General features: G+C 36.4%; 5 protein-coding genes across 6 annotated transcripts in view; 2 read left to right on the top strand and 3 right to left on the bottom strand.

The window, feature by feature from the left end:
• The first annotated feature begins 444 nt into the window (after positions 1 to 444).
• LOC148908789 (serine/threonine-protein kinase pim-2-like) lies at positions 445 to 1,606 on the top strand. The gene is made up of 2 exons (XM_089034770.1): positions 445 to 804; positions 1,247 to 1,606. Exons 1-2 carry the CDS (start codon positions 714 to 716, stop codon positions 1,342 to 1,344), a joined length of 189 nt encoding a protein of 62 aa, XP_088890896.1. The 5' UTR covers positions 445 to 713; the 3' UTR covers positions 1,345 to 1,606.
• Positions 1,607 to 1,880: 274 nt separating this feature from the next.
• LOC148908788 (uncharacterized) lies at positions 1,881 to 5,891 on the bottom strand. The gene is made up of 3 exons (XM_089034769.1): positions 5,712 to 5,891; positions 3,349 to 3,664; positions 1,881 to 2,548 (listed from the first exon to the last, which is right to left on the bottom strand). Exons 2-3 carry the CDS (start codon positions 3,661 to 3,663, stop codon positions 2,096 to 2,098), a joined length of 768 nt encoding a protein of 255 aa, XP_088890895.1. The 5' UTR covers position 3,664; positions 5,712 to 5,891; the 3' UTR covers positions 1,881 to 2,095.
• A 2,817-nt stretch (positions 5,892 to 8,708) lies between these two features.
• On the bottom strand, positions 8,709 to 13,002 carry LOC116307569 (uncharacterized). Its single transcript, XM_031717857.2, has 3 exons — positions 12,930 to 13,002; positions 10,166 to 10,481; positions 8,709 to 9,366 (listed from the first exon to the last, which is right to left on the bottom strand). The coding sequence occupies exons 2-3, from the start codon at positions 10,478 to 10,480 to the stop codon at positions 8,914 to 8,916; spliced, it is 768 nt and encodes a 255-aa protein (XP_031573717.1). The 5' UTR covers position 10,481; positions 12,930 to 13,002; the 3' UTR covers positions 8,709 to 8,913.
• A 5,378-nt stretch (positions 13,003 to 18,380) lies between these two features.
• Positions 18,381 to 25,476, top strand: LOC116307560 (nicolin-1). Of its 2 annotated transcripts, none has more exons than XM_031717849.2 (7): positions 18,381 to 18,634; positions 20,222 to 20,285; positions 20,909 to 21,015; positions 21,653 to 21,766; positions 22,129 to 22,203; positions 22,489 to 22,590; positions 23,165 to 25,476. In XM_031717849.2, exons 1-7 carry the CDS (start codon positions 18,497 to 18,499, stop codon positions 23,204 to 23,206), a joined length of 642 nt encoding a protein of 213 aa, XP_031573709.1. In that variant the 5' UTR covers positions 18,381 to 18,496; the 3' UTR covers positions 23,207 to 25,476. The 2 variants fall into 2 exon arrangements, with proteins under 2 accessions (XP_031573709.1, XP_031573708.1); XM_031717848.2 differs by having other exon boundaries at positions 20,906 to 21,015.
• Positions 24,930 to 27,507, bottom strand: part of LOC116307546 (GATOR1 complex protein NPRL2) — a 27,007-nt gene continuing 24,429 nt past the window's right edge. The window contains exon 12 of the mRNA XM_031717827.2: positions 24,930 to 27,453. Within this exon, the coding sequence (XP_031573687.1) occupies positions 27,386 to 27,453 (68 nt within the window). The 3' untranslated portion in view covers positions 24,930 to 27,385. The remainder of the gene's footprint in view (positions 27,454 to 27,507) is intronic.

Below are 27,507 nucleotides of genomic sequence, written 5' to 3'. Positions count from 1 at the left end.
TTGCGAAGCATCTTGTTAGTTGCAGTCAAATGACGCCGTCATGCAAACGTCCTATTGTTAATTTACGAAACACTTTTGAACTAAAAGTTTGCCAACTTCTTTAGAGAGTAACCCATAAGGAAGACTACGAAAGATAAGCATTGTCCTCTGAATTACTATAGCATTAAAAAGCATTCTAAAAACTAAAATTTAAAGGCTAAAAATAAAAATAAATAAGCCCTTATTTTGGAAAGTCTGCAGGTTTGAAGAATGTGTAAAACAGCTTTAAGCTTAAAATAAAACGAAGAATTCGAAAATAAAATTATCATTTAAAAGCTAAAAGAAAACTTAAAAGACTTATTTTGGAGAATTTGTGACTTTATAAAAAAATAAGTTTTAAAACTTACCATAAAAGAATAAATTAAATATATATTTTGTGAAATAGAGGGTTTGCACCATCAAGTGACGGCAGCCATGTTGGATGGTAGGAAAAATACAACCGTTTTACATGAAAAATAATTCAATTCCCAAGAGCAAAGGGACTTTATTGTTCTGTCACCAAACCACAGGCAGCCCAAGCTGTATTATTGGCATGGGCACGTGATGGTGCAAGACCTCTATAGTTATGGATTTGTTTTATCCATCTAGGTACCAGGACTCACTGCCCGCCCGAATACGCTGTAGAATTCGAGTACTTAAGTAGAGAGGCTACTGTATGGTCATTAGGCTGTGTTATGTATGACTTACTGTCTGGCGAAATACCATATCGAGACGACCAAGATGCATGCTGGTCTCCGTTAAAGCTGCCAGAATACTTGTCACAAGGTAAGATAATTGGCCTAGTGAGAATCCGAGGCACACACGTTTTGGCGCGAAAATTCCCGCCAAATCCACAGGTAGCCCAATAAAATAGGAAAAAGAGCCGTATGCGCACGCGAGCGCTCGTGGTATTTGTGTCATTCCAGCGTCACAAATTTTAAAGAGAGAAGAATATATTAAAAAAATCACGACCGCAATGTGCAGGCATGTGGAGGCCCCTCTGCAACGGCCCTACAGTTCTTGTATGACCCCAGAACATAGCTCTAACCAGTTTGAATTAGTTAGGGTCGATTTGAGACAAGGGAGGAAAAACTGAAAGGCCTGAAAAACCTGTGGGATACGAACCCGGATCTTAGATTTGAGAAGTGGGCGTTTTACCATCACGCCATCCTGACTCCTTTAATATTAACGTTACCTGTTACACCTTACGTTACCCTTTTGTCAACAGAAGCCTCACATTTTGTGCGCAGAATGCTTGAAAAGGACAGGCAGAACCGTGCAACTTTAGAAGAACTTCTTGAACATCAGTGGTTACAGGACGATTGATGTCGTATGATGAGTCACTCCTTGTCCTACGGACTATCGTTAGTACTGGGACGCCACTGCTGGCCAGCAAATACAGGACACCAACATGTAGTCCTGTTATCAATAAGCGTAAAGGAAAACGTAGATATAGGCGCACTTGATATTGCACCAGATTTAACCTACTATAAACTATGCACTAAATCAAACATAACAAAAAAAAGGTCAAAGATAAACCAGAAAAAAATCACATTATCCGATAAAAAATATCTTTGGCATAGTGCGTTACAAGCATCGTACATAGTGTATGAGGTTTAAGTTATAATAAATGTATATTGTAATGATAATAAAATTTCAATAGACTAAGAAATGAAAATAATTTTAACCCTTTCTACTGAGAATTCACTCCGAGGCCAACCAATGAAATATTTTGAATTATTCATGAGTTTTTGAATTAAGATACAATAGATCTAGAATATAATTATAACTCTTTCATCATTCTTATTCCATTCTTATTTGGTGTTTTGGGTGGCATGTGAGACCATTATTTGAAACATGAATATTGACAAAGGGTTTACTCAAATAGCATGGGAGTCTAAATTGCACGAACGTTTTCTAAATCATTTCACACCAGTAAAATGCGCAAATTAGCGCGTACTCAGGAATTGACGCAGCTATAGCGGTTGATCAAATTCAAGACTTACAAAGTTCTAAACACAATTCTTACGCAAAGTTTAGTAGTTAAAAAGCACATTCAAAAATGACAGCTCAGAACTCATTTCTTTGTGATTTGGACACAAGCCAATGTATCTACCATATCAATTAACTCGTCATCCTTGACGTCTTTAAATCTCCCATTATCCAGCTCTTTGACGCTTTCTTCGATCTCTTCATCCGTGTATCTACGGAAACTTGACCAAAAACGATTGCGAATCATGTAGTACCACCTACTTTTGGGAATCCTGAATCTAGCCTTCTCATTGGTCACTTTTGTGATGACGTCATCCCGACTTTTGGCACAAGAGACTATGTCGTCCAGAAAATCCGGCGTCTCCGCAAAATGTTGTACATGAATAGCCGTAAATGGTAGAGATAATCCAATAGATGGATGATGGAAGATAGCGCAAACGCCATTCTTTGGTAGGTAATCAAAGATCTGTGTTAGAACTTTGGGGATGTTATCAAAATGATGAGCTACAGCAAAAAGCAGTACCTTGTTGAATCGATGCTGAAAAAGAGATGATGTTGACCATAGTCAGAAACGAACACGCTGAGTTTGCATGTTTCTCATTTATTGTAGACTCAATCCATTGTGTTATAATTGGTTTACAGCGATAACCGTTGCATCGCAGCCAGCCGTCATTTTTAATACTTCGATTGGATTTTCGTCTCTTCTGAACCATCAATCATCTGTTGAATGGTTACGAGTTGTCGCCCACAAGTTGTTGATGACGGGTTGATTGTCGTTTCCGACAGGCTTCAGTAGAGTGTAGTAATAAGTAGTGTGGTATAGGGTTTAGCAAATGTATTAATTCTGTGAGAGGTGTTTTGATTGTTTGCGTGTTTCGCGCTGACTTTCGCGCGCACTAACGAGCAAATGAGTCCAAATGAACTCCAGAAATGAAAAGAGCACCTCATTTTAATAGTAAGAGGGCGAAGTTTTAGTTTTAGGAATGACATTAAATATAAATTCAAAGATTTTACAAAGATTTGTATGGGAAAAGTGTTAGCTGGTAAGCTTTTGCCATGCAACGCATTTTCCCGTACGAATCCTTATAAAACATTCAATTTTACATCTAGTCCCATTTCTCCTGTTTCGCTTATTACGAGCTGAACCTACGCCTCCCTACTATATGCCCAGATGCTCTTTTCATTTCTGTTTTTTTATTTTTTATTTTGGCAAAACTGCTCGTTTAAAGGGAGGTAGGGTCACGTGACCTTTTAGTGCAAGTCGTCTATTGGCACTATTAATGAAAACGCAGCGATGGGTCAAAAATATCATGACTTTGGCCACCTCGTCATGCCTACCTTGTCTATAGCAACGTGATCTTGAACTAGATGATCACAAAACTGTTCTGCTCCTTGCATCACAGGTACAATACCATCCAATTTGCATGCGTGTTCAAAGAATCCTTGACAAGGCTCCACACACGTGACGGGATTCTTGAGTCCCACTTGCTTCCATACCAGATGTGCTTGTTGACCGGTAGCAGCACCAATATCCAATAGCAGATCGTCTGGTATCAGTTGTAGTTTGTCGATGATGATTGGTACGTGGGCTTTGTAGAATGGCTCGTATAGGTAATCATAATTAATGGATATATCAGTGTAATGCGACTCCATTCTGCCATGAAATAGAAACTGAATATTATAAGATAAATATGTATACGGGATCGGTATTTTCAATCTCTGAAAATATACATAAAAAGAATGGAATATAGCGATGGAACTAGACCGTTTACTGAATCCCTCTTTTCCCTTCTAACCCAATCGAGTCGACTTTCTTGGCTTTCTACCCTTCGGCATGTTATAACTTTTGCGGCTCTCAAATGTTCAATACCTATGGATCCCAATCCCAAGAACTAAATCTGTTCATAAACCCAAGAGGTCAGCCCAGCAAACATGGAGCAAAATCTGCTACAAGTTTGTACAAGCGAAAGCGAAAATGGCGGGCAAACCGGCACGCACTTTTCAAAATCCACAAGAAGCTCAAGGAAAAGGAAAAGGCAAAGCGCCAGTAAAACCGGAGAAAAACGAAGCCTTCCACGAAGAGGAGGAAAAATACATGTTGAACTTACGAATCTCCTACCATAAGAGAAAGGAGAGAAAAGACTCTCGAAAACTGATAATATTGGAACAGACTCGTTGACGAGATGAATGCCAACTACTACAATCACAACAGTTAAATTATTTGATTGACGTTTGAGGTTGTATGACTGATTGGTTACCGTCCTAATGCGAATGTAATTAACGAACAGAGGATTTGGTCCACACAAAACTTGGTCAGTGGTTTTTTAGTTCGGGCCGAGCAAACTTTGTCCTTCTAGTGCGAATGAGCCCTAAGGTGAAACCCATGGTAGAGCTTCTGTTAAGAAAAAAAAATGAACAATGAATTTCGGATATTTTAAGTAAGAGACATTTCGCGCCGCGATGAAAGTTCCGCCAAAAGAACGAAACCGTGAACTGGACTCTCAAGGATTCCAGAGAATTTTTGATTGAATTTCCGGCCTTTTATCTTGGAAATGATTTGTTCATGCGGCCCCTAGAAACATCTTTAAACTCCTTAATTTTGATTTTTAACTTCTCAAAAGCTTGCTTGATTGTTGTACCTTCGATGTCAGATCAATTTATTTTTAGATTAAACTGTAGTTGCACAAACCTTAGCTGTCAGATCAGTTCATCAATTTGTTCTGGCTTTTAGTTTCACTATTTCAATATTGAGTGATTACCAACAACTGTAATAAATTCAAGTGCAAACAATGCTCCACAATAGAATAAATAGTGAAGTATGGTAAAAATGCGAGACCGCAGTGGAGCAGATGGTTAGTACGTAATTTGTCAAACTTTAAGGGAGGGAGGGTGAGAAGAAAACATAAATAAACTTCGAGAAAGAATATAACAGGACCTTCCCTGTCCGTTCATTTAAACCTGATTGTTGTACACCTAAATATCGTGTGACCGTTAACTTCGTGACCGATTATGCAACTTTGCATGTGTCCTGTCTACGTTTACGCATGGTTGCACATTGAGTAGTTAGGGACGGACCATTTGATTTTTGAGGGGTGGGAGGTTGGGGAATAACCTCCCAAAAAATTCAAGCACAGCTTTAAAGATTGAAAGAAAAAAATCGTGCATAAGAAAAGAGCCGGGGAAAATTGTCAAATTATGTAAAAAAAGGGTTTCCTAGCTGCACAGCCATAAGGCACTTAAAAAATCTTACAAATCTATAACTTCTCATGGTGTGACCTCAGGGGTCGTTCGATATGCTTTGTTCACCTAGTCAAATAATCGATAAATTCGTTTTCTCCATGTCCTCTCGGATCTATTTGGACTGTTCATCAGTATGAAACGACTTAGAAAGCTGAACTTTTGCTTCATTTTTTAAACTTTCAGTGATTGTGATATTGAAATTACTTTAGTTTAAATTATTGATGTACAACAGAGACATACATAAACAGAGACATACACAGTAGAAAAACATCTTGATCCAGAAATTATAACAATAATAATTATATATAAACAGATATATGTTTAGGCACGGCCGAATATAGTGTTAAAGTAAAAAGGTCTATTTTGAAACAGTTTTCATTGATTTCATCAGTGTAACTCTTTTAGAATAAATAACTAGTTGTCGAGATTTTTGTAGCTTATAAGAAAACATCTTTACTTACCGAATTTTAAAATAGTAAAATGTGGGTTCTGAAGAGAAAATGAATCGTTTCCACCGGTCCACACGTATCCGTTTTCGAAAAGTTGCGTTTTCAAGGCTTACTTTTTTGTCTACTTTGTTTCCTTCCGCTTAACACGAGGACTGGTGCAATGGCCTACTGCTCACCAGCCTAAGTCCAAAACGGCGCACGGCCGAATGAGTTTAATACATAAGAACGAGGCATCCAGGGCCAAATGCAAAGAAGTAATATGCTGTCAATGCAAAGTATACACTTGTTCACTTGTTCTGTCTTTCTTTTTTTACTTACATTCAGGAACACAACAATTTTGCGCAATCCAATTATAAGAAAATACTGTAAATTTGATGCCTCATTTTGACCCGGCCGTGAGCTAATTTGGACCGTAGTTGTATTATCAGTTCAGTCATATCGGTCAAGTGGCGAACAACTAATTCAGAGCGAATATTTTACCGCTTTAGTGATTTTTACCTTACTCCCTTTAGGTTTAACTTTTTTTTTATTTACTGTATACGGGCAGCAGACTTTCCAAATTAAAGCAGTTGAAAAATGCACCTCCGTTGGATTTCGCTGCAACGGATCATATTAAATATATATTTATGTCCTGGTACGGTAACAAGGCCGGATTGGTCCGCAAGAGAATTCGGCATATGCCTCGTCACAAATCGTATAATGTAGTTATTGATTGTCCTATTATAGCCTATTCACTTTGACAATCTTCAAACAAAGCTATCTCTCCAAAATAATTATGGGACTCCTGTGGTATAGCTAAACCTGCAATGCATTATAGGGCATTTTCAAAATGGCGTCCTGACGACCAGAAGTTTGAATGTTTTCACTCAAATATTTCTCTTTTAAAAAGCCTCATAAGAGAAAATTCGCTAATGATTATGCCTTGTATGAGGAGACAACAGTTCTAGCTTTGTAATGGGTAGCTCTAAAGAATCTCCTTTGGATTGTATCGTGCGAAAACCGGTGTTTTTAAGAGTTGGAGATTTGACTTCAGAGTTCAAGTCTGGATGTACTGTTGTAGACATTCTCTTTCCTGGCCACGACTTTGTTAATATAAGAAATATATAAAGAAAGATAACTTATCTAAGGAACTATAATAAGGTTTATAAGCGGGTCGATTCTGAAAGGGGTTAAATGGACGCGATTTCCTTTAGAAATATTGTGACTGACGTCATGAGTTTTATCGGAAATGATGAATAAAGACCAATTGATTCATATAATAATTTAATAATTAACCTGTCATATGAGTTACGTAATTGAACACGAGCCACGTTTAGCATAGTTTGCAAGCAGCTAGACAAGGTATGATTTTACTTGTATTATTATTTTAGGAATTATTGTATTTTCTTTAAGCTCTATCACGATTATTGTATGATTGCACGTATGTACGATTGTCAGTAAGATTAGTTAGCAATTTATTTCATTTGATTTATTATAGTTTTACGATTGATTTATCGACAAAGATTAAAAGAGATCAAGGTATCTAAAGTGTTTAGTCCGATCGATCCTTAAAATAGCCTAGCCATAACTGAGATTTTTGATGGACGGTAGGAACATGTAAGCTCATTTGATGTCATTTTCTTAAAGAAGCTTGTGCTGATGCCTCACCATCATTACGAGGCTGGCAGCCAGTGCTATGTCTCAATAACTTCAGATATGGTAAGGACACGGCAACTAGTGTGAATACGCTTTTTGATCCACGATGTCTTCTTTTTGAAAAAGTGTGTCGATGATAAACTAATAAAAGGTCACTTTGGTGTCAACTTTTATACTCATAGTTGAAAAAGTCATTAAAAACATTGCTATTCCAATATTAATTGTATTTTATAATTTGTATTTATTTGTAGATGTGTTTCCCAACTGATAAGGTTGTCATGTTAAAGTTAATATTGCTACAGCCATCCCCACATGGGGCACATATCAATGCTACTTTTGGTATTGAAAATCCAAAGTGCTACATACCTTCCTTATTTGTAAGCATTGCGGCATTTTGTAGCGTGGGCAGTACAGTCGCCTCTTAGCTGGGGTATTTGGTTTTAATCCTAGACTCAAATTTCTCAAATTTTCTGGTTTCCCTACCTCAGCAAGACCCAACAAGCTAAAGTTCAGTTTGATCCAATTGAGACCCGTGTTTGAGTCCTGCCAGGCATGGCATTGTGATTGTTGTATGTGAGTAGTGTTGGAATGAGAAACGATGACGGTTTACCTGTAAGCAAATTTGCAAAAGTGAATCTTTTTCTAATTTCTCGATCAATATCCAGATTATTTATCTATCTCTATATACTTTTGTTTATTCATTCTTTAATTTATTTGTTTATTTAATTACATCAATTCATTCCGCACATTGGTTCATCAATTTATGTTTAATTCATTCATTTATTTGTTCGTTTACTTATTCATTAATTTTGTATATGTCATTTATTTATTTATTTTTCAGTGTTCATTCTTATTTGTATAGGAAATCGCATGATCTTGAGTACAATTCGGAGTTTATAGGTACGAGTGATGTTTTGAAAGTTTTCAAAATTGGACGAACCTGAAAAGTAGATTTTAAGACACCCACGACAAATATGTAGATTAAGAAATATTTTCAGCACTAGTGATAACAATTTTTCAGACACTAGTAATGAAAATATTTCAAACACTAGTAATGAAAATATTTCAAACACTAGTAATGAAAATATTTCAAACACTAGTAATGAAAATATTTCAAACACTAGTAATGAAAATATTTCAAACACTAGTAATGAAAATATTTCAAACACTAGTAATGAAAATATTTCAAACACTAGTAATGAAAATATTTCAAACACTAGTGATGAAAATGGTTTTTCATTAGGTTTCAAAACTCATCCACGTGATCCGAAAAGTGCCCATCCATTGGTTGCTGAGCTTGTGAATTATTAATGAGTGTGAGAATTATTTGGAACATGAAAATTAAGCAGTTTACTCAAATAGCACGGAAGTCTCAATTGCATGAGCAACTTAATTATTTATTCTTAATCATAACGTTTTCTTAATCATTTCACACCAGTAAAATGCGCAAATTAGCGCGTACTCAGGAATTGACGCAGCTATAGCGGTTGATCAAATTCAAGACTTACAAAGTTCTAAACACAATTCTTACGCAAAGTTTAGTAGTTAAAAAGCACATTCAAAAATGACAGCTCAGAACTCATTTCTTTGTGATTTGGACACAAGCCAATGTATCTACTATATCAATTAGCTCGTCATCCTTGACGTCTTTAAATCTCCCATTATCCAGCTCTTTGACGCTTTCTTCGATCTCTTCATCCGTGTATCTACGGAAACTTGACCAAAAACGATTGCGAATCATGTAGTACCACCTACTTTTGGGAATCCTGAATCTAGCCTTCTCATTGGTCACTTTTGTGATGACGTCATCCCGACTTTTGGCACAAGAGACTATGTCGTCCAGAAAATCCGGCGTCTCCGCAAAATGTTGTACATGAATAGCCGTGAATGGTAGAGATATTCCACTAGATGGATGATTGATGATAGCGCAAATGCCATTCGTTGGTAGGTAGTTAAAGATCTGTGTTAGAACTTTGGGGATGTTATCAAAATGATGAGCTACAGCAAAAAGCAGTACCTTGTTGAATCGATGCTGAAAAAGAGATGATGTTGACCATAGTCAGAAACGAACACGCTGAGTTTGCATGTTTCTCATTTATTGTAGACTCTATCCATTGTGTTATAATTGATTTACAGCGATAACCGTTGCATCGCAGCCAGCCGTCATTTTTAATACTTCGATTGGATTTTCGTCTCTTCTGAACCATCAATCATCTGTTGAATGGTTACGAGTTGTCGCCCACAAGTTGTTGATGACGGGTTGATTGTCGTTTCCGACAGGCTTCAGTAGAGTGTAGTAATAAGTAGTGTGGTATAGGGTTTAGCAAATGTATTAATTCTGTGAGAGGTGTTTTGATTGTTTGCGTGTTTCGCGCTGACTTTCGCGCGCACTAACGAGCAAATGAGTCCAAATGAACTCCAGAAATGAAAAGAGCACCTCATTTTAATAGTAAGAGGGCGAAGTTTTAGTTTTAGGAATGACATTAAATATAAATTCAAAGATTTTACAAAGATTTGTATGGGAAAAGTGTTAGCTGGTAAGCTTTTGCCATGCAACCGATTTCCCGTATGAATCCTCATAAAACATTCAATTTTACATCTAGTCCCATTTCTCCTGTTTCGCTTATTACGAGCTGAAACTCCGCTCCCTACTAATGCCGAGATGCTCTTTCCATTTCTGTTTTTTTTTTTTTTTTATTTTGACAAAACTGCTAGTTTTACGGGAGGTAGGGTCACGTGACCTGTTAGTGCAAGTCGTCTATTGGCACTATTAATGAAAACGCAGCGATGGGTCAAAAATATCATGACTTTGGCCACCTCGTCATGCCTACCTTGTCTATAGCAACGTGATCTTGAACTAGATGATCACAAAACTGTTCTGCTCCTTGCATCACAGGTACAATACCATCCAGTTTGCATGCGTGTTCAAAGAATCCTTGACAAGGCTCCAAACACGTGACAGGATTCTTGAGTCCCACTTGCTTCCATACCAGATGTGCTTGTTGACCGGTAGCAGCACCAATGTCCAATAGCAGATCGTCTGGTATCAGTTGTAGTTTGTCGATGATGATTGGTACGTTGGCTTTGTAGAATGGCTCGTATAGGTAATCATAATTAATGGATATATCAGTGTAATGCGACTCCATTCTGCCATAAAATAGAAACTGAATATTATCAAATAAATATGTATACGGGTTCGGCACTTTCTCGGTTTTTTCAATCACTGAAAATATACATAAAAAGAATGGAATATAGCGATGGAACTAGACTGTTAACAATCCCTCTTTTCCCAATTCTAAAATCAAGTCGAGTTTTTCCTCCGACTTACTTGCCTCTACCCTTCGGTATGTTATAACTTTTACGGCTCTCAAAAATGTTCAGTCCCTATGGATCCCAATCCCAAGAAATCTGTTACGTTCATAAACCCCATGAGGTAAGCCCAGCAAACAGAGCAAAATCTGCTACAAGTTTGTACAAGAGAAAGCGAAAATGGTAGGCAAACACTCAAGGAGGAAAGAATTACATGAAACACAAATTTAAACTATGGCGGATTTAGGGGGGGTTCATTGGGTGCAAATGAACCCTCCCCCCCACCGGCTGGTACCTTGGATTTTTTATATTTTTTTAAATAGATAAATAAAAGTATGGTACTAACTCATGAGATTTAATATGAAATGGGACTGGTGGATAGGTTATCATTATCGGGAGCTCCCCTAGGCCAGTGATGTGCCTTATGGGAAAAATGATGATGCAAGAGAACGTTATTGTGGTGCCGAGATTTGCAAAATTGAACCCCCCCCCCCCCCCCCCCCCTTACAGTCAAACTACCTCAAGCGTGAACACGTAGAGGTCATTAATGACTTTATTTTTGGATTCTTGATTTCATTATTCCATTCGAACATATTCATTAATGAAAATATGCTAGCCCAAACGTGACAAAACTTCAAGTTGCATTTTTTCATGATCAAGCAGTACTTTTTATACATCAAGTTGATTTTCATTACACCAAGACCCTTGTGTTCTATGTCTAGTCATTTGTTTCGCTTGTCTAGTCATTTGTTTTTGATATCAAGCGCAATGTTTAAGTTGACAAGCAGCCATCGCAATCAAAAGTCATTTAGGTCTTTGCGATTTGCATACAAAAGGGAACGCTAGAAGCACTCAGGAGAAGATTGATTTCGATCAGCTTGCGTTGCATGGGCACTACTCTGCCTGTCAACAATGGCGGACCGTTTGTGGAGGAAGTTCGGCTGACAAGAAGATCTTTCAAAGGTAAATTTAGGGTTGTTTATCTTTGTTTTTAGCCAATAAAACAATTTCATTGGTTTTAGAGAACACCCAAAACATGATAAGAGTTTTCATTACGAAGAATTCGCTAGTTTTTGTACTCAAAGAACCATTTTTCATGGTGTTTACGCTAGATTTTATATAGCAAATGCGGGCGCATTGCTATAGTCTACATTTGAGATGTCAAAAAAACAATCTTGCTCAAATTTGCTTAGTCTGATTTTTTTCACATTAGTAGAACACTATATAAACATTTCAAAAAAATATAAACTAGGTTTTGGAAAACATTGTAATAAAGCCAAAAATGCCCTGCGCCCGTATTTGCTATATAAAATCTAGCGTAAACACCATGAAAAATGGTTCTTTGAGTACAAAAACTAGCGAATTCTTCGTAATGAAAACTCTTATCATGTTTTGAGTGTTCTCTAAAACCAATGAAATTGTTTTATTGGCTAAAAACAAAGATAAACAACCCTAAATTTACCTTTGAAAGATCTTCTTGTCAGCCGAACTTCCTCCACAAACGGTCCGCCATTGTTGACAGGCAGAGTAGTGCCCATGCAACGCAAGCTGATCGAAATCAATCTTCTCCTGAGTGCTTCTAGCGTTCCCTTTTGTATGCAAATCGCAAAGACCTAAATGATTTTTGATTGCGATGGCTGCTTGTCAACTTAAACATTGCGCTTGATATCAAAAACAAATGACTAGACAAGCGAAACAAATGACTAGACATAGAACACAAGGGTCTTGGTGTAATGAAAATCAACTTGATGTATAAAAAGTACTGCTTGATCATGAAAAAATGCAACTTGAAGTTTTGTCACGTTTGGGCTAGCATATGAAAACGAATCTGGTTTTTACCTTTTTATCATTAATATTGAAACAATGAAACTAAAAGCCAGAACAATTTTTAAGAGACAAATTAACATACCATGCATGGGCAAACATCTTTGAAGGAATTTCAACTTCTCAAAAGCTTGCTTGTTGTGGCTTCGATGTCAGATCAATTTATTTTTAGATTAAACTGTAGTTGCACAAAACTTAGCTGTCAGATCAATTCATCAATTTGTTCTGGCTTTTAGTTTCACTATTTCAATATTATAGAATACCAACAACTGTAATAAATTCAAACAAAGTTCCACAATAGAATAAATAGTGAGTTATGGTAAAAATGCGAGACCGCAGTGGAGCACATGGCTAGTACGTAATTTGTCAAACTTTAAGGAAGGGAGGGTGAGAAGAAAACATAAATAAACTTCGAGAAAGAATATAACAGGACCTTCCCTGTTCGTTCATCTAAAATATTACCTTACCACCTGGTTATTGAACACCTAATCGTGCGACCGTTGACTTCATGACCGATTATGCAACTTTGCGTGTGTTCTGCCTACTTTTACGCACGGCTGCACATTGATTTTGAGGGGGGTGGGGTTGGACAAACCCCCCAAAAAATTCAAGCACAGCTTAAAAGATTGAAAAAAAAATCGTGAATATGAAAAGTGCCAGAAAAAAAATTCAAATTATGTCCAAAAAAAAAAAAAAAAAAAAAACCCCTGCACAAAATAAATTACCCAACCCCCCCCCCCTCAATAGTCTAATGGTCCGTCCCTAGACAGGGCAGAAAAATGACAAGCCTGCTACTTTCACGATTTCTTTATATTTAACTGAGTTTGATACTCCAAATTTTAAAGCGTTTCATTTGTGTCACTGGTGCTCGAAACGTGTGACGAAATCTTGTCGAACTAGAGTAAGTCTATTATTAGTATTCCGGAAAATGTCAGTTTTGCTGCTGATCAAAATATCACCTCTCTCAAAGTACACGGCTTTATATCTGAAATACGCATTCAACAAATTTTGGTCGCATTTGCTATTTGGTTGCTATTTGGCTCCAAAAGAACGTGTTTGCAAAATATTGAGCTTAAATGTCAGGGTAAAGCTGTCTTATGGCGAAAGGCCAAAAACCGTTTTTCTGCCCTGTCCCGTCCCTAACTCCTCACGTTGTACTCTGCGAGCAGAGGTTTTTTTCTGACCCTCCGTGGGATGGCTGGTCGACCAAGACCACTCACGTTGTGGGTAGTCAAATAATCGATAAATTCGCTCTTATCGATTTAAAGTATCCAATACATCGTTTTCTCCATGTCCTCGCGGATCTATTTGGACTGTTCATCAGTATGAAGCGACTTAGAAAGCTGAACTTTTGCTTGATCTTTTAAACTTTCAATGATCATGATATGAAAATTAGAAGAGATAACTAGCTAAAAACAAGTGTGAGCTGCGTCGGTGTTTCTAATGAAATAGTAATGATAAAAGGGTAAATTATACGCAGTGAAAAGGTGAAAAAAACTTACTGACGTTTCGGACGCTTCGTCAGAGTCCTTCGTCAGAGGGAAGAGAAAGAGGTGGTAGAAAGGAGTGTTTATATAATGTGAGTAAGACAAACCAAAAAAATCAAAAAAACAAAAGCATAACAATGAGAACAAGGTGGGCAAGGAGACGAAAAAAGAAAAGAAAAAACAAAACAATAAAAAGACAAAAGAATGGGCTAGCTTGATCCCGTTGGGACTAAGAGTGCCCAATTAGTTGAATAAGCCGCATTTAGTCTTGCGAAAATCAAAGAAAGACCGGAAAGGAATGAAGTTGGAAAGAGAATGGTTATGGAAATTACTTTGATTAAAATTATTGATGTACAACGAACCATAGTTAAACAGAGACATACACAGTAGAAAAACATCTTGATCCAGAAATTATGACAATAATAATTATATATAAACAGATATATGTTTAGGCAAGGCCGAATATAGTGAAAGTAAAAAGGTCTATTTTTCTGAATTTAAGACAGTTTTCATAGATTTCATCTGAAATTCTTTTAGAATAAACAACTAGTTGACGGTTCTGTTTATAATCGTGCTAGACTATGCTATGAGAAAGGCTATGGCAGGGAATGAGGAAGATCTGGGTTTTACTATCACCCCCGAAGATCTAAAAGACATCCTAAAGAAGTTCTGGCCATAGTTAATGAAGCGGAATGGTTTGGAAACTCCATGGAAGAACTGCTATTGTTTTGCGTTTGATGTTGAACCGTACCATCACGTGATACTGACCGTGCACAATGAACCAAAGCAAGTATGGATAAAAATACTCATTTCCTTATTATTTTCATGTATGAACATTTTGAAAGTGAAAACTTTCATTCGATGACCATAAACCATGCGAATGAATATTTCCGCGCAGATACAGTTAAGTTACTAGATGATAAATAAGAAAGCATGAAAAAAGGCAATTCCCTTTTCAATAAACAATTTGTATTAATCATATAAGATTAACTAACAAATAATAAGTATCTAAGAACGTTTTTTAGGGTTAAAAGCTTCTATATCCCGAAAACTATGAACAAACGAAGCAACGTTTCCTTCTCTCTGCAGGGTCAACGTCATGTAAGTAATATATACAGTATGAGTGGCTGTGTTGTATCCAATATACAAACTCGAGGCGTATATATACTGTATATACTATAATACTGTATATATTACTTATCAAACGTCTAGGTTAGTTCCTTTGTATTTCGCTAAAATTTTCAAAATTAAAGTGAATCTGGCCAAGAAAATCCAAGTTAAAGTTTATGCAAATGAACACAGTTTTGTAGTCAGATGTACAACACTCTTCACGGTCGTGATTTCTGTTGTGTTTTCCACATGAATTATTCATGAGTTTAATAGCAATGGATAAAGTCAAACAAAAACTTGGAACAATAGGTTTTCCAACCATTCCGCCCCATATACTGTTCTGGCTGACTTAGACTTTGCAGACGATATAGTGCTACTATTGAATGCAGGAAAGTAGTAAGTCTCGGTAATGCTAAGAAAACACTAGCTTACAATATCGATGGTTTTCAACCATTCCCAAGAGAATTAAATAACAAAAGACAATTCTTTTGTTAAGTTCCTCCAACATGGCCGCCGTGAAAAACCATCAATTGCGTATCCTAAATCATTATATACACAGCAGATGGCACTGAATTTGAACGGAAAGACGACTTCAAATATTTAGGGCCATGGGTTGATAGCTCAGAGAAAGACGGCGCAAGACAAGCACAGGCATGGAAAGCTCTCAATGGTATGATGGATATTTGGAAATCCAATATGAGTAAAGAATTGAAAATCAGATTCTTCACAGCCACCATTGAATCAATCCTACTATATGGGTGTGAGAGTTGGTCCTTGTCGAAAGCACAAGAAAAGTCGCTAAATGGGACATATACACTAGAATGCTGCAGAAGGCATTAAACGCAGGGGCGGCGGGTTGGTGTTTAGTCATTGTTTTACGGCGCATGCGTCTGCAATCAAACAAAACATTGTCATTATCACATAGCCTTAAATATAATCTTCAGTGCCCCCCCCCCCCAAAGATTTTTGCAGTTACCCCCCCCCCCCCCAAAGATTGTTAGCTTCCGCCGCCCCTGAAACATCCACTGGAGCAGCCAACGAACTAACAACTTTATGGTGAGTTACCGGCATTCAGTGACAAAATTGCTTCACACAGGCTACAACTGGCTCGCCATTGCTATCGCCATCCAGAGTTGAGTACTAAGAAACTAGATGGGAGCCCACTCATGGACATGGGGGTCGAGGCAGACTAAAGACAACCTACATCTACACGCTGAAGAGGCACACTGGAGCATCCGACGCCAGCGAATTAGCTTCATTGATGGATGACAAGAGGATTAATTTAAAATTGGGCCGAGTGCTTTATTTCAGGAATCATTCGTATGAACCTTTTTGGCTAACAAAAAAGAAAACAAAAAACGCTGCGTTATGCGTTACTACTTAATAGTTTAATAGTTTAATAATAGTTTAATAGTTTATTTACATTATTAGCGTCTATATATCTGTTACAAGTATTTAAGACTTAATGCTAATAATTATTAATACATTACAATCACACAAATATAAATTTACAATACATTTACAATATTTCATAAGTTATATCAAATTATTAGAAAAAGAAGAAAATGTAATATGTGTAGATGAGGAATACTTAGGCACATCTTAATATAACGGTGGTTCTATTCTTTATATTAACTAGATATTCATTCAAATACTGTTATTTCTTTTGCTGAAACAATCATATATATATTTTGCTACTATTTTTTGTATTGATTTCTTTGGATTTATAATAAAAGCAAATTTTTCTTCGTTTTTTAACCAATTTTCTATTCGTAATTGTGTTATATTTTCAATCTTATCAACAAGATATTTTCTTTCATTATAGTAATTTGGGCATGTTAGTAGGAAGTGTAATTCACTCTCTACTTCAATTTGGCATATCTGACACACTCTTTCTTCTGGTTTGGTATATGGTCTTGTATATCTACCTATTTCAATTTGTAAACAATGATCACTTATTCTTAGTTTGGTCAGACTTATTCTGTGTTTAATATTAGTTACCTCTCTTAAGTATTCCTCTCGCTTATAATCTATTTTAAATGTTCTATATGTTCTTAATTTATTTTTCTGTGAATCTTTTCTTCTACTTATCTTGACCTTCATAGTTCACGGCGGCGCTTACAATCGATTTTGTTGCCTGAAGTTTTCACATGGCACACTTTATTTACACTGTGAACTAAGCGCATTTTTTATAGAAATTAATTTGACTTCATTCAAGTCGGTAAATTACTGATTATTTATTGGAGCGAATTCTCGTTTAATAGTGCAAAGTCTCGATGAGCGATAGTGATCTATTGAGTAGAATAGTATCTTGTGCAGTTGACATAAAAGAACGTACATTGCTTCGGCTGTTTGTGATATCCGACGTTCAATCTACTTTTTATTCAGAACGGCTTATTTGGATGGCAAAACTAGCCGAACTTTCTTCAAGACTCCATGACTTTCGTTTTAAAATCTAATGAAAAGCTCTTTTTTCGATGCATCCGCCTCTACCTACGAGGGTTCTGAACACATGAGCAAAAGAAGGTTGATTCATTGGAATTTTAGTTTAGGCGTTAATCGTATTATTTTACTTCAACTTGCATCTTTCCTTGATTCTTTTGATATAAATAATAATCCGAAGATAAAACTAAGTGCGAGTTTGCGCATGTGCAGAGTGGGTCCACAGTGCTAGAACTATCCCACATGAAAACAGTTCATTTCCTCATATGAATAGCGAAAGTAGTCTTTATCGAGTATGAGCTATGTGCTTGTTAGTGTCGTGTAACGTTCGTAATCAGTTGACAAAAGACGAGTGATAAACGTTTAATTATCGATCTGCTAACATCTTAGTGAGCGAGTGAGCGAGTGACATTTGCATATTCAGACCCCGCGTATCGACGAGTTAAGGACATGGCATCTAGGGCCAAATGCAAAGAAATAACATCGTGTCAATGCAAAGTATACACTTATTCACTTGTTCTGTCTTCCTTTTCTTCTTACATTCAGGAACGCGACAATTTCGCGCAATCCAATTATGAGTAAGTACTGTAAATTTGTAAATTTGATGCCTCATTTTAACCCGGCTGTGCGCCAATTTACAGTTTACAAATTACAATTTGCAATTTACTGTATACAGGCAAATTAAAGCATTTGAAAAAGGCACCTCGATCAGATTGCGCTTCAACTGATCATATTAAAGACATATTTATGTCCCGGCACGGTAACAAGGATAGTATGGTAAATCTAAGAAAGCTATCTCTCCTAAATAATTATGGGACTCCTGTGGTATAAACGAGACCTGCAATGCATTATAGGGAATTTTCAAAATGGCGTCCTGACGACCAGAAGTTTGAATGTTTTCACTCAAATATTTCGCTTTTAAGAGCCTCATAAAAGAAAATTCTCTAATGATTATGCCTCACATGAGGAAACGAAAGTCCTAGCTTTGTAATGGATAGCTCTAAAGAATCTTCTTTGGATTGTATCGTGCGGAAACCGGTGTTTTTGAGAGATGGAGATTTGACTTCAGAGTTTAAGTCTGGATGTGCTGTTGTAGACATTCTCTTTCCTGGCCACGACACTGTTAATGTAAGAAATATATAAAGAAAGATCACTTATCTAAGGAACTATATATTAGGTTTATAAGCGGGTCGATCCTGAAAGGGGTTAAATGGACGCGATTTCCTTTAGAAATTAATATATTTTTGATGGACGGTAAATACATGATAGCTTACTTGATGTCATTTTCTTATTTTAATATTAATTTAGTAATTGTAATAATTTTAATTTCAATAAATTTATTATTATTTTAATATTAATTTGATAATTTTTACATTAAAATGTGACTGGGAACCCCTATGAGCCAATGGTATGGGCTAAAACATTTAGGTTTTTTGATACAGAAATATAGATAAGTTATAGTGCTTGGGAACAAAGAAGTTCTGGGCGAAAGACCATTGGAAATAAATTCAGAAAAATTAATTGACCTCGACCTCGCTGGGAATCGAACACACGACCTTCGGAATTGTTCTACTGATGCTCTACCAGCTGAGCTAGAGGTCAGACTGAGAGCAGGCCGGGGTGAAATAGATGTTAGGTCGCGGTAATTATGATGCAAAGATGAGAATATGTGGACCGCATAGCACTTATGAAATACAAGATACAGAAATATAGATAATTTATAGTGCTTGGGAACGAGGTCAGGTCAGGTCGAGCTCAGTCTGACCTATAGCTCAGCTGGTAGAGCATCGGTAGTACAATTCCAAAGGTTGTGGGTTCGATTCCCAGCGAGGTCAAATTAATTTTTCCAAATTTATTTCGAAGGGTCTTTCGCCCTGAATTACCTCGTTCCCAAGCACTATAACTTATCTATATTTCTGTATCTTGTATTTCATAAGTGCTACGTGGTCCACATACTGTCATCTTAGGTTTTTTGATGTAATTTATATATCGAGGGTGGTATCATTCAATGAAAATTATAAAATAATTGTTATAAATCTCGCGTTCTTGGTTGTGAGCACATGCTTTATGGGAGGCACATATAGAATCATAGTTAAAGTTATAAAGCACTTGGGGATGGGCAGAACACTCAAGAAGCGTCGAAAAGCACTCTGCTATGCGTCATGCTTCTCCTAACACTTCTCTCCTGTTCTGCCAACCCCTGCGTGCTTTATAACTGCACACAGCATGTGTGTGCGATTTCTATTTCTTTAGTACATAAATGGCTTGTAATGGGGTGGGCATCACGTTTCATGCATTACAAATGATTTAAGGCAAATTAACGAATCACAAATTTTAACTGAATTTTAACTTTTTACAAAATTGAATCAATCATTCAAGAACCACGCATTTTAATCATGCCTCATAGTAAATCTGGAATTTACAAATCTTGCTCTACGTTTTGCTATTTTCAACAATCACACACTTATTTAAGCATGCTTCACATGTAACTACTTTACAGCCTTGTAAACATCATTAAGATTGATAACTGATATTAATTTAAAGTCATAACTAGCTAAAAACTAGTGTTAGCTGCGTCGGTGTTTCTAATGAAACAGTAATGATAAAAAGGTAAATTATACACCTGTGACTAGCATCCGTAACGTCAGTTTTTTCATCTTTTTACGGTGTATAATTTACCTTTTTTTCATTACTGATATTAGTTTATTTCTTTAGATAGTTCATTTGACATTTAAGAATAATTATACAGCATCAGTTGAACTCAAGGCCAAAATAAAAGGTAAAGCTTAGTGCAGTGCATCTTATATATTTTATTCATTATAAATGAACAGTTTTAAAATCTCATTTTCTTTGTTTGGGCTACGTCATGCTTCGTGAGAGCCACATAATTTTTGTGCAGCTTTCTAGTGGTTTCAGTTTTATAAAAGAAATTAAAAAATATTTTAAAGACTTAAATTTAGAACGTCATTCAATAGAAAATTAATGAGGTAGTAATCAGGCATGAGGAAATTAACTCACAAAAAATATGAAGCCCAGATCAGGGTGTGGAAAAGTATTTTTAGGAGCAGGGAAATGGATAAAATATAGAGTAGGATCCGGGAAACTAGGGAAAAAACTTACATGATTCGGGATATTGGCATCGCCTGTGACTTGGGAATTGTGGGAAAATGGGAAAACATTAATAAATAAAATGGATAATGAATTTGTTCATTGCTTACAATAATTGTCACGGGGCGCAGGATTTCTGGAAAAAATAGAGCGTGGTTTGGGATCCGGACCCCCTTCCAGATTCTGCCCACTGACCTACTGGAGGCTCTCCTTTAGTATATAATATATCAAAAAGCTAAAATATTATCATTTCATACCATGTATTTCTTATCCTCTTGAATGATTTGATAGAAGAAGATAAAGGTGAAACTTGGAAAGTATGTATAAAGAAGCTTGTGCTGATGCCTCACCCTCATTACGAGGCTGGCAGCCAATGCTATGTCTCAATAACTTCAGATATGGTAAGGACACCGCAACTAATGTGACTAAGCTTTTTGCTCCATGTCTTCTTTTGGAAAATGTGTCGATGATAAACTAAATAATATAAAGATGAGAATATGTGGACCGTGTAGCACTTATGAAATACATGAAGATATAGAAATATAGATAAGTTATAGTGCTTGGGAATGAGGTAATTTCGGGTGAAAGACCCTTGGAATTAAATTTGGAAAAATGAATTTCCGACCTTCTGGGAATCGAACCCACAACTTATCTATATTTCTATATCTTCATGTATTTCATAAGTGCTACGCGGTCCACATATTCTCATCTTTGCATCATAATTACCACTACCTAACGACGTCTTTTTTACCCCGGCCTGCTCTCAGTCTGACCTCTAGCTCAGCTGGTAGGGCATCGGTAGTACAATTCCGAAGGTTGTGGGTTTGATTCCCAGCGAGGTTGGAAATTAATTTTTCCGAATTTAATTCCAAGGGTTTTTCGCCTGAAATAACCTCGTTCCCAAGCACTATAACTTATCTATATTTCTATAACTAATATAAAGGTCATTTGATGTAAACTTTACTCATAGTTGAAAGTCATTGAAAAACATTGCTATTCCAACATTGATTGTATTTTATAATTTGTATTTATTTGTAGATGTGTTTCCCAACTGATAATGTTGTCATGTTAAGGTTAATATTGCGACAATCCTCCCCACATTGGGCTACTTTTGGTATTGAAAATCCAAAGTGCTACATACCTTCCTTATTTGTAAGTATTGCGGCATTTTATAGTGTGGGCAGTACAGTCACCTCTTACCTGAGGTATTTGGTTTGAATCCTAGACTCGGCATCTCAAATTTTCTGGTTTCCCTCCCCCTGCAAGGCCCAACAAGCCAAAAACAACAACTTGTCATCGCTAATCACCACCACAAGTACAGCAGTGGCACAGCTCAATGGGGTCAAACTGAAAGCATTTGAAAAAAAAAGTTAAGTTCAAAAAAATTTCAGTTTGATCCAATTGAGACCCGGGTTTGAGTCCTGCCTGGATTGGCGTTGTATTGTCGTATGTGAGAAGAGTTGATAGAAATGGTTAAATCATCTCTAAATTGCTTTGTTATTATTATTTCCTAGAATCTAACTTCAGCTCCATGGTTAAGCAATGATAATGAAAGTAACGATGTCGCAGTTCCAAAACCTAAACATCAGGTATAAAGCCACATAAATATTAATAGAATGACTGTTATGAATCTCACATTCTTATTGGTTAGGAGTGCATGCTTTATGAGGGAACTTGTGCACTTTCTATTCATCACTCTTATCCAAAATGATGCTTATTATTCTGTACATACCATAGAAAAGGGACCTCGATTAGCTAAATTTATTTATTTATTTTATGTATTTGTACTCAAAGTTCACTTGGGTCAGAGAAATGTCAATTCCTCAACGTCGCAATTCATACTTAATATTATTGTTTTACCTTTTCTTATTAAGGGTCTTCCAAAGTCAGAGAATGTAGCAGAATTAATGCAGCGAATGTGGGCAATGACTGAAGAGATTAAGGCAGCCAAAACTGAGAGGATTGGACGATTTGATGTAAGTTGGTTAAAAATAAACTAAGGCTTGTTATAAGGCGTTATATTATATGGGACACCCTACTTCCATTAAAATCGTGTTCTCTGATTAGGGGGAGGGGGCAGAATTTTTCTGGCCTCCATTCAGTAACACACCAAACAGGAAGGGACGAAAACACAAGTAAAGCAACTGTGCTTTGTAACTAATATAGCACAGTTCTTGACCAATCAGAGCACCAAAACACAGGTCACATAAGGGGTCTCAATGTTAGGCTCATCCCATTTCCGAGTATATCTTTGTCTAAAGGACACAATAGAGGACATATGTACATAATTCACTAGAAATCTATTGTATTTTTTATAAGCTTTTTTCTATTGCATAACTTGGAGTCCTTTGTTGTAGCTATTGAATAGACCATTTTCAAGTTCCAAACTACTGCCGTGTTTGATTACAGACTCACCCTGAGTAAATGAGTCTGTAATCAAGGAACACAGTGATAATTTGAAACTCAAAACTGGTCTATTACATAGTATGTGTCCTCTTTCCGTCCTCCCCACATTTGATTAAAAGATATCTTTTTCATTTATAACTTCAGATTGATGGCAGTTATGATGTCAATCTACTCTCGTACACTTGAGCTCTCTTTGACTTCATCATTTATTAATTTATCACTTGCTGATTGTTGATAAGAGGCTAGATGTGCTTTTGCTGACGACATCCGTATGCAAGCTTATTTGAAAGTAAAAAAAAAAAACCGTCAAAAAATTCGTTAGTGAATTTTTTGTGATTAAAAAAAAAAAAAATCGAGGTCCTTTTTCTATGGTTAGTACTCTTATTAAACATATAAAAATGGCGTCAGCATATGATCCAAACTTTGCAGTGAAACCACTGGCTGCACTTGTGGTTCCACTTGAGTTTGGATAGTATGCTGATGCCATTCCAAGTTCGGTAAAATTACAGAAAATAGGAGATGGACCTCAATTTGCTAAATAATTTATCATGAGCTAGCATGCATGGTGAATATACATGGACTAGATAGACCATATGAAAGGAGGCATGTCCATCGAGATACCTTAGTTCATGAGTTATGGAAGTGAACAGTGGTTTCATTAGAAAGAGTATATCAAAATTACTGATCTTTCAAAATTTCAGTTTAGTAATATTTAATAGATAATTACCGAGGCACGCAGCATTCGTAGGTATAATGCAGGCAGCTGAGGGCGTAGCCCGAAGCTGCCTGCATTATACCTACGAATGCTGCATGCCAAAGTAATTATCTAGTATAATTACTGATCTTATCAAAATGCAATTGTTTTCTTTCTAGCTTGTTTATCATAGAAACAAAGCCAATAATGAATGAACTAAATATGTCTGATTTTCCTCTATGCATTCGTTGGGATAATGCAGACTGAAAACAATGGATTTTGATAAGATCAGTAATTATTAAATGATAAGAAGCTACAGCTGATTGAAATTAGATGGGTTTGTGTGAAAGCAACAACCAAGGGCCTATCAGCCTCACTATCATGTTTTCGGTACTTTTCAAATGCTTATAACTCTTCAGGGATTTAATATATGACAATAGAACTCTCTGAAATTACTAATTTTCACATGGTCTTTCTTGTAATATATGAATATATACTACAGTCAATGTCATTAACGTTGTCCACCTGAAAAAAGACATTTAGATATTTACACATTTACACATTTAGACTAAAAGAAATATCACGTGTTTCTTCGAACGTTCTGGCATAAAACAAACGCTGAAATACAATTCTCCATCTTAAATCCTCACTAAATGGTCAGGGCATTCTGGATTTTTGATTCACGAGTTGAATTTTAGATTGAAAGTTCAGGCTCACTTTAGTCTAAATGTGTAAATGTGTAAATGTCTTTTTTCGGTGGACAACGTTAATGACATTGACTGTATTTGATATCGATATTAATTGTTTGTGGTGCTCGTTCCCAGTCTTCCCCTCTTTTTGCATTTGGTCTGTACGATATGTATTTTATAATAGAGGATATTACATGGCGGGCGGAGATACGAAATTTATCTTCAGAGTGTTGAAAAGATCTCTCACAAGTGAGCGCAGAGAAGATAAATTTCATATCTCCAAGTGCCCATGTAATATTCTGTTTATTATATAATTATCCATAAAATCAACTTAATAAGCTTTTTTCTATTATAACTAACTAACTAATAGCTTAAATACACATGGTAACGATATTTTCACACGTGAAAATAACATGTTATTTTCACATGTGAAAATATCAGTTTTTCGAAAAGGAGAAATATAGGTATTTTATGGATAAATATACGATAAAGCTTATTATTATAATAAATATTTATTATTATGCACTTTGACTATTAAGCAAGATTTTAATTTAGCATGCAGACTACTAATATTAGTAAAATTATGAAAAACAAATAAACCGCACCCAGCCAGGCTGTTTGATTTTACACAATTCCGCATGCCAAGACAGCGTCACGATGTTGCTATAGTGATTTGAATGAATTTTGAAATTTGAATGAAATTGTCACTTACAGCTGTCTAATTCCAACCAACTGTTCAATTACAGATGCCCGATTACGATTACGAAATTGATTGGTGAAAAAATAGAGCAGTTTCTCCATCAATCAGATTTGAGGAAATTGTAATAGTTATGATTAGTTCCCGTAGTGATTGACACTCGCAAATAATCACTTAAAACTGTTGTTTCATCTGGTGCTAAACAGTTGATTATATTGGTGCGTTGGATTTGGAGGATTGACTGTTCAATGGCATATATGTGAGCCCACACCCTACAGAATTCAGTCGGAGCAAAACTAATCGAGCTAGAGGTCGGCTATATCTTGAAAAATAACCAATTTGTCGAGTTTTGTTTTTCCGTAGCTTTATTTTAAAGGTAAGATGCACAAAGTTGATGACCGTATTTCATAACTTAAAGTGCTTATAAGCCTTTGCACAATATTTTCAGAATTGATTCTTTGAAGAATGACGAATTATTTTCACAATCAACTATTTACTATTTAAAGAATCAATTCTGAAAATATTGTGTAAAGGCTTATAAGCACTTTAATAATTTAGATTTGTTGACTTTGTTGTGGAAGTTCTACTGAATGTGCCAGACTTTAACACTTTCTCTTTAGTGTCTTGTTTAATTTAAACACTTATATATTTAAAACACGGAGAGTCGTTATATAGAAACCGACTACAGATCGTTCGGGGCTCGCTGTCAAAGTGCCCCTGTTCATTAAAGGAATGGTTAGGGACGAACAAAGCTAGTGAAGCCAAAATATATATTGTTGCATTTGGGTGAGTTTCTGCATCGTATTAAATCAAATGCCACGAGTTGAATCGACTGTTTGAAGGCGATAGAGTTGCTCTAATATCCGATATGGCTGGACCCCTTGCATTAATTTGCTAGAGCAAGTGTTCTGGGGAACAAAGAAATGGGCCGTCTTTTCTAATGCAAAGAAGAAAAAAAAAGAAAAGAAAACCAATCCATTGTTTTGTCCCATAGAGCAATTCTTCTCAGGGACTGTATTGAAATTTTCCACGCTTTAATCTAACCGTAACAAAATCTTTTGCTCCTTTACAGACAAAAAAATGAAGCTTGCTTTGTTCCTATCCGCTTTGCTGGTGTTTGCCTTTGCAGAGGAAGAGGTCCAACGTTTTGATGCTGTTGATCGCATTATGGGTAGGCTGATAGCTAAACGCTGGTCTTGTGGGTGCGGCTGCAGTAGCTCCAGTATAACGGGATGTCGTTGCTCCAGCGACAATGGCCTGCTTGGAAAACCAAGTGGAAATGTTTGCGGTTGTCGTTGTCAATCAATCAACGGAGTATGCAAGTGCTATTATATGTAAAACCGACTACACATGATAGGGCTATGACAAAATTAAGCCATGAAAAGATATGTGTTAATCAAAGTTTAAAAAAAGCGATTGTCAACAATTTCATCAGGCTGGACAAGTGTTGTAAACGATGTAGCACGAATAAAGAAATAAGAATAGCATGATTAAAAAAACCCGTTCCAGTTATTTTCTTATGTTCTTTCTTTTCCCCCAGCTCTTTTTACTTTTGCTAACACTATTTTCCTCTTGTTCTACTTCTTCTTCCTGTTCTTTTTCTCGTTCATTCCTCTTTTTATTCTACGTCTTGTTGTTGTTATTGTTGTTCTTTTTATTTTTCCTGTTCTTTCTTCTCCTTGTTGTCCTTCTTCTCCTTGTTATAGTTGTCGTTGTTGTTCTTCTTCCCGTTCTTCTCCTTGTTGTTTTTCTTCTCGTTGTAGTTGTTGTTGTTGTTGTTATTCTTCTCCTTGTTGTTGTTCATTTTCTCCTTGTTATTGTTCATCTTCTTTTCCTTTCTTTTTGTTCTTGTTCTCTTTTTAATTATGGCGCGCAACGTGAAGACGACATAACTGCTTTGATTGTTGTTGGGTTGGGCTGCCTGTGCCTAGGGCTAAAAACTTATACTTTTATATCATACTAATCAACTAGCGTTTTCCGCTCCGCAGCTAGAGTCTCACGCTTCGCGCCCGATCTCTCCACCAACCAAAATCTTCCCGAGTCAGGGATGGGCTTCCTGTGGTAAACGAAGAGACATCGTCTACTCCTCCTTTAACTTTCGTTGCATATCCATGAAACGATGCACCCGTCTCAAAATTATCTTGAATGCGAGACTAACATGGATATACAAAAGAAATGCCACAAATTCCATCGAGAAAAAGTGTGATTTCTCTTGTGTTTTCATGTTATCTTAGCCTGGCATCCACGATAATTTTGTGAAGAGTTTATCGCCAACTATTCTTGACCTATTTCCACACGACTACTACGTGCGGATCGTTCTCTATGATGTCATCCAGCTCTTGATGAGATAAACCTGAAATATATAAAACACGAAATATTGAGCTTAGGAATGAAATCCTTGGGTGAA

Source organism: Actinia tenebrosa, unplaced genomic scaffold (assembly GCF_029948245.1).
Source record: "Actinia tenebrosa isolate PJP-AT-01 unplaced genomic scaffold, QUT_ActTen_1.0 PGA_scaffold3__52_contigs__length_22856419, whole genome shotgun sequence".
NCBI lineage: Eukaryota > Metazoa > Cnidaria > Anthozoa > Actiniaria > Actiniidae > Actinia > Actinia tenebrosa.
This window is presented reverse-complemented; position numbering and strand designations above follow the sequence as displayed.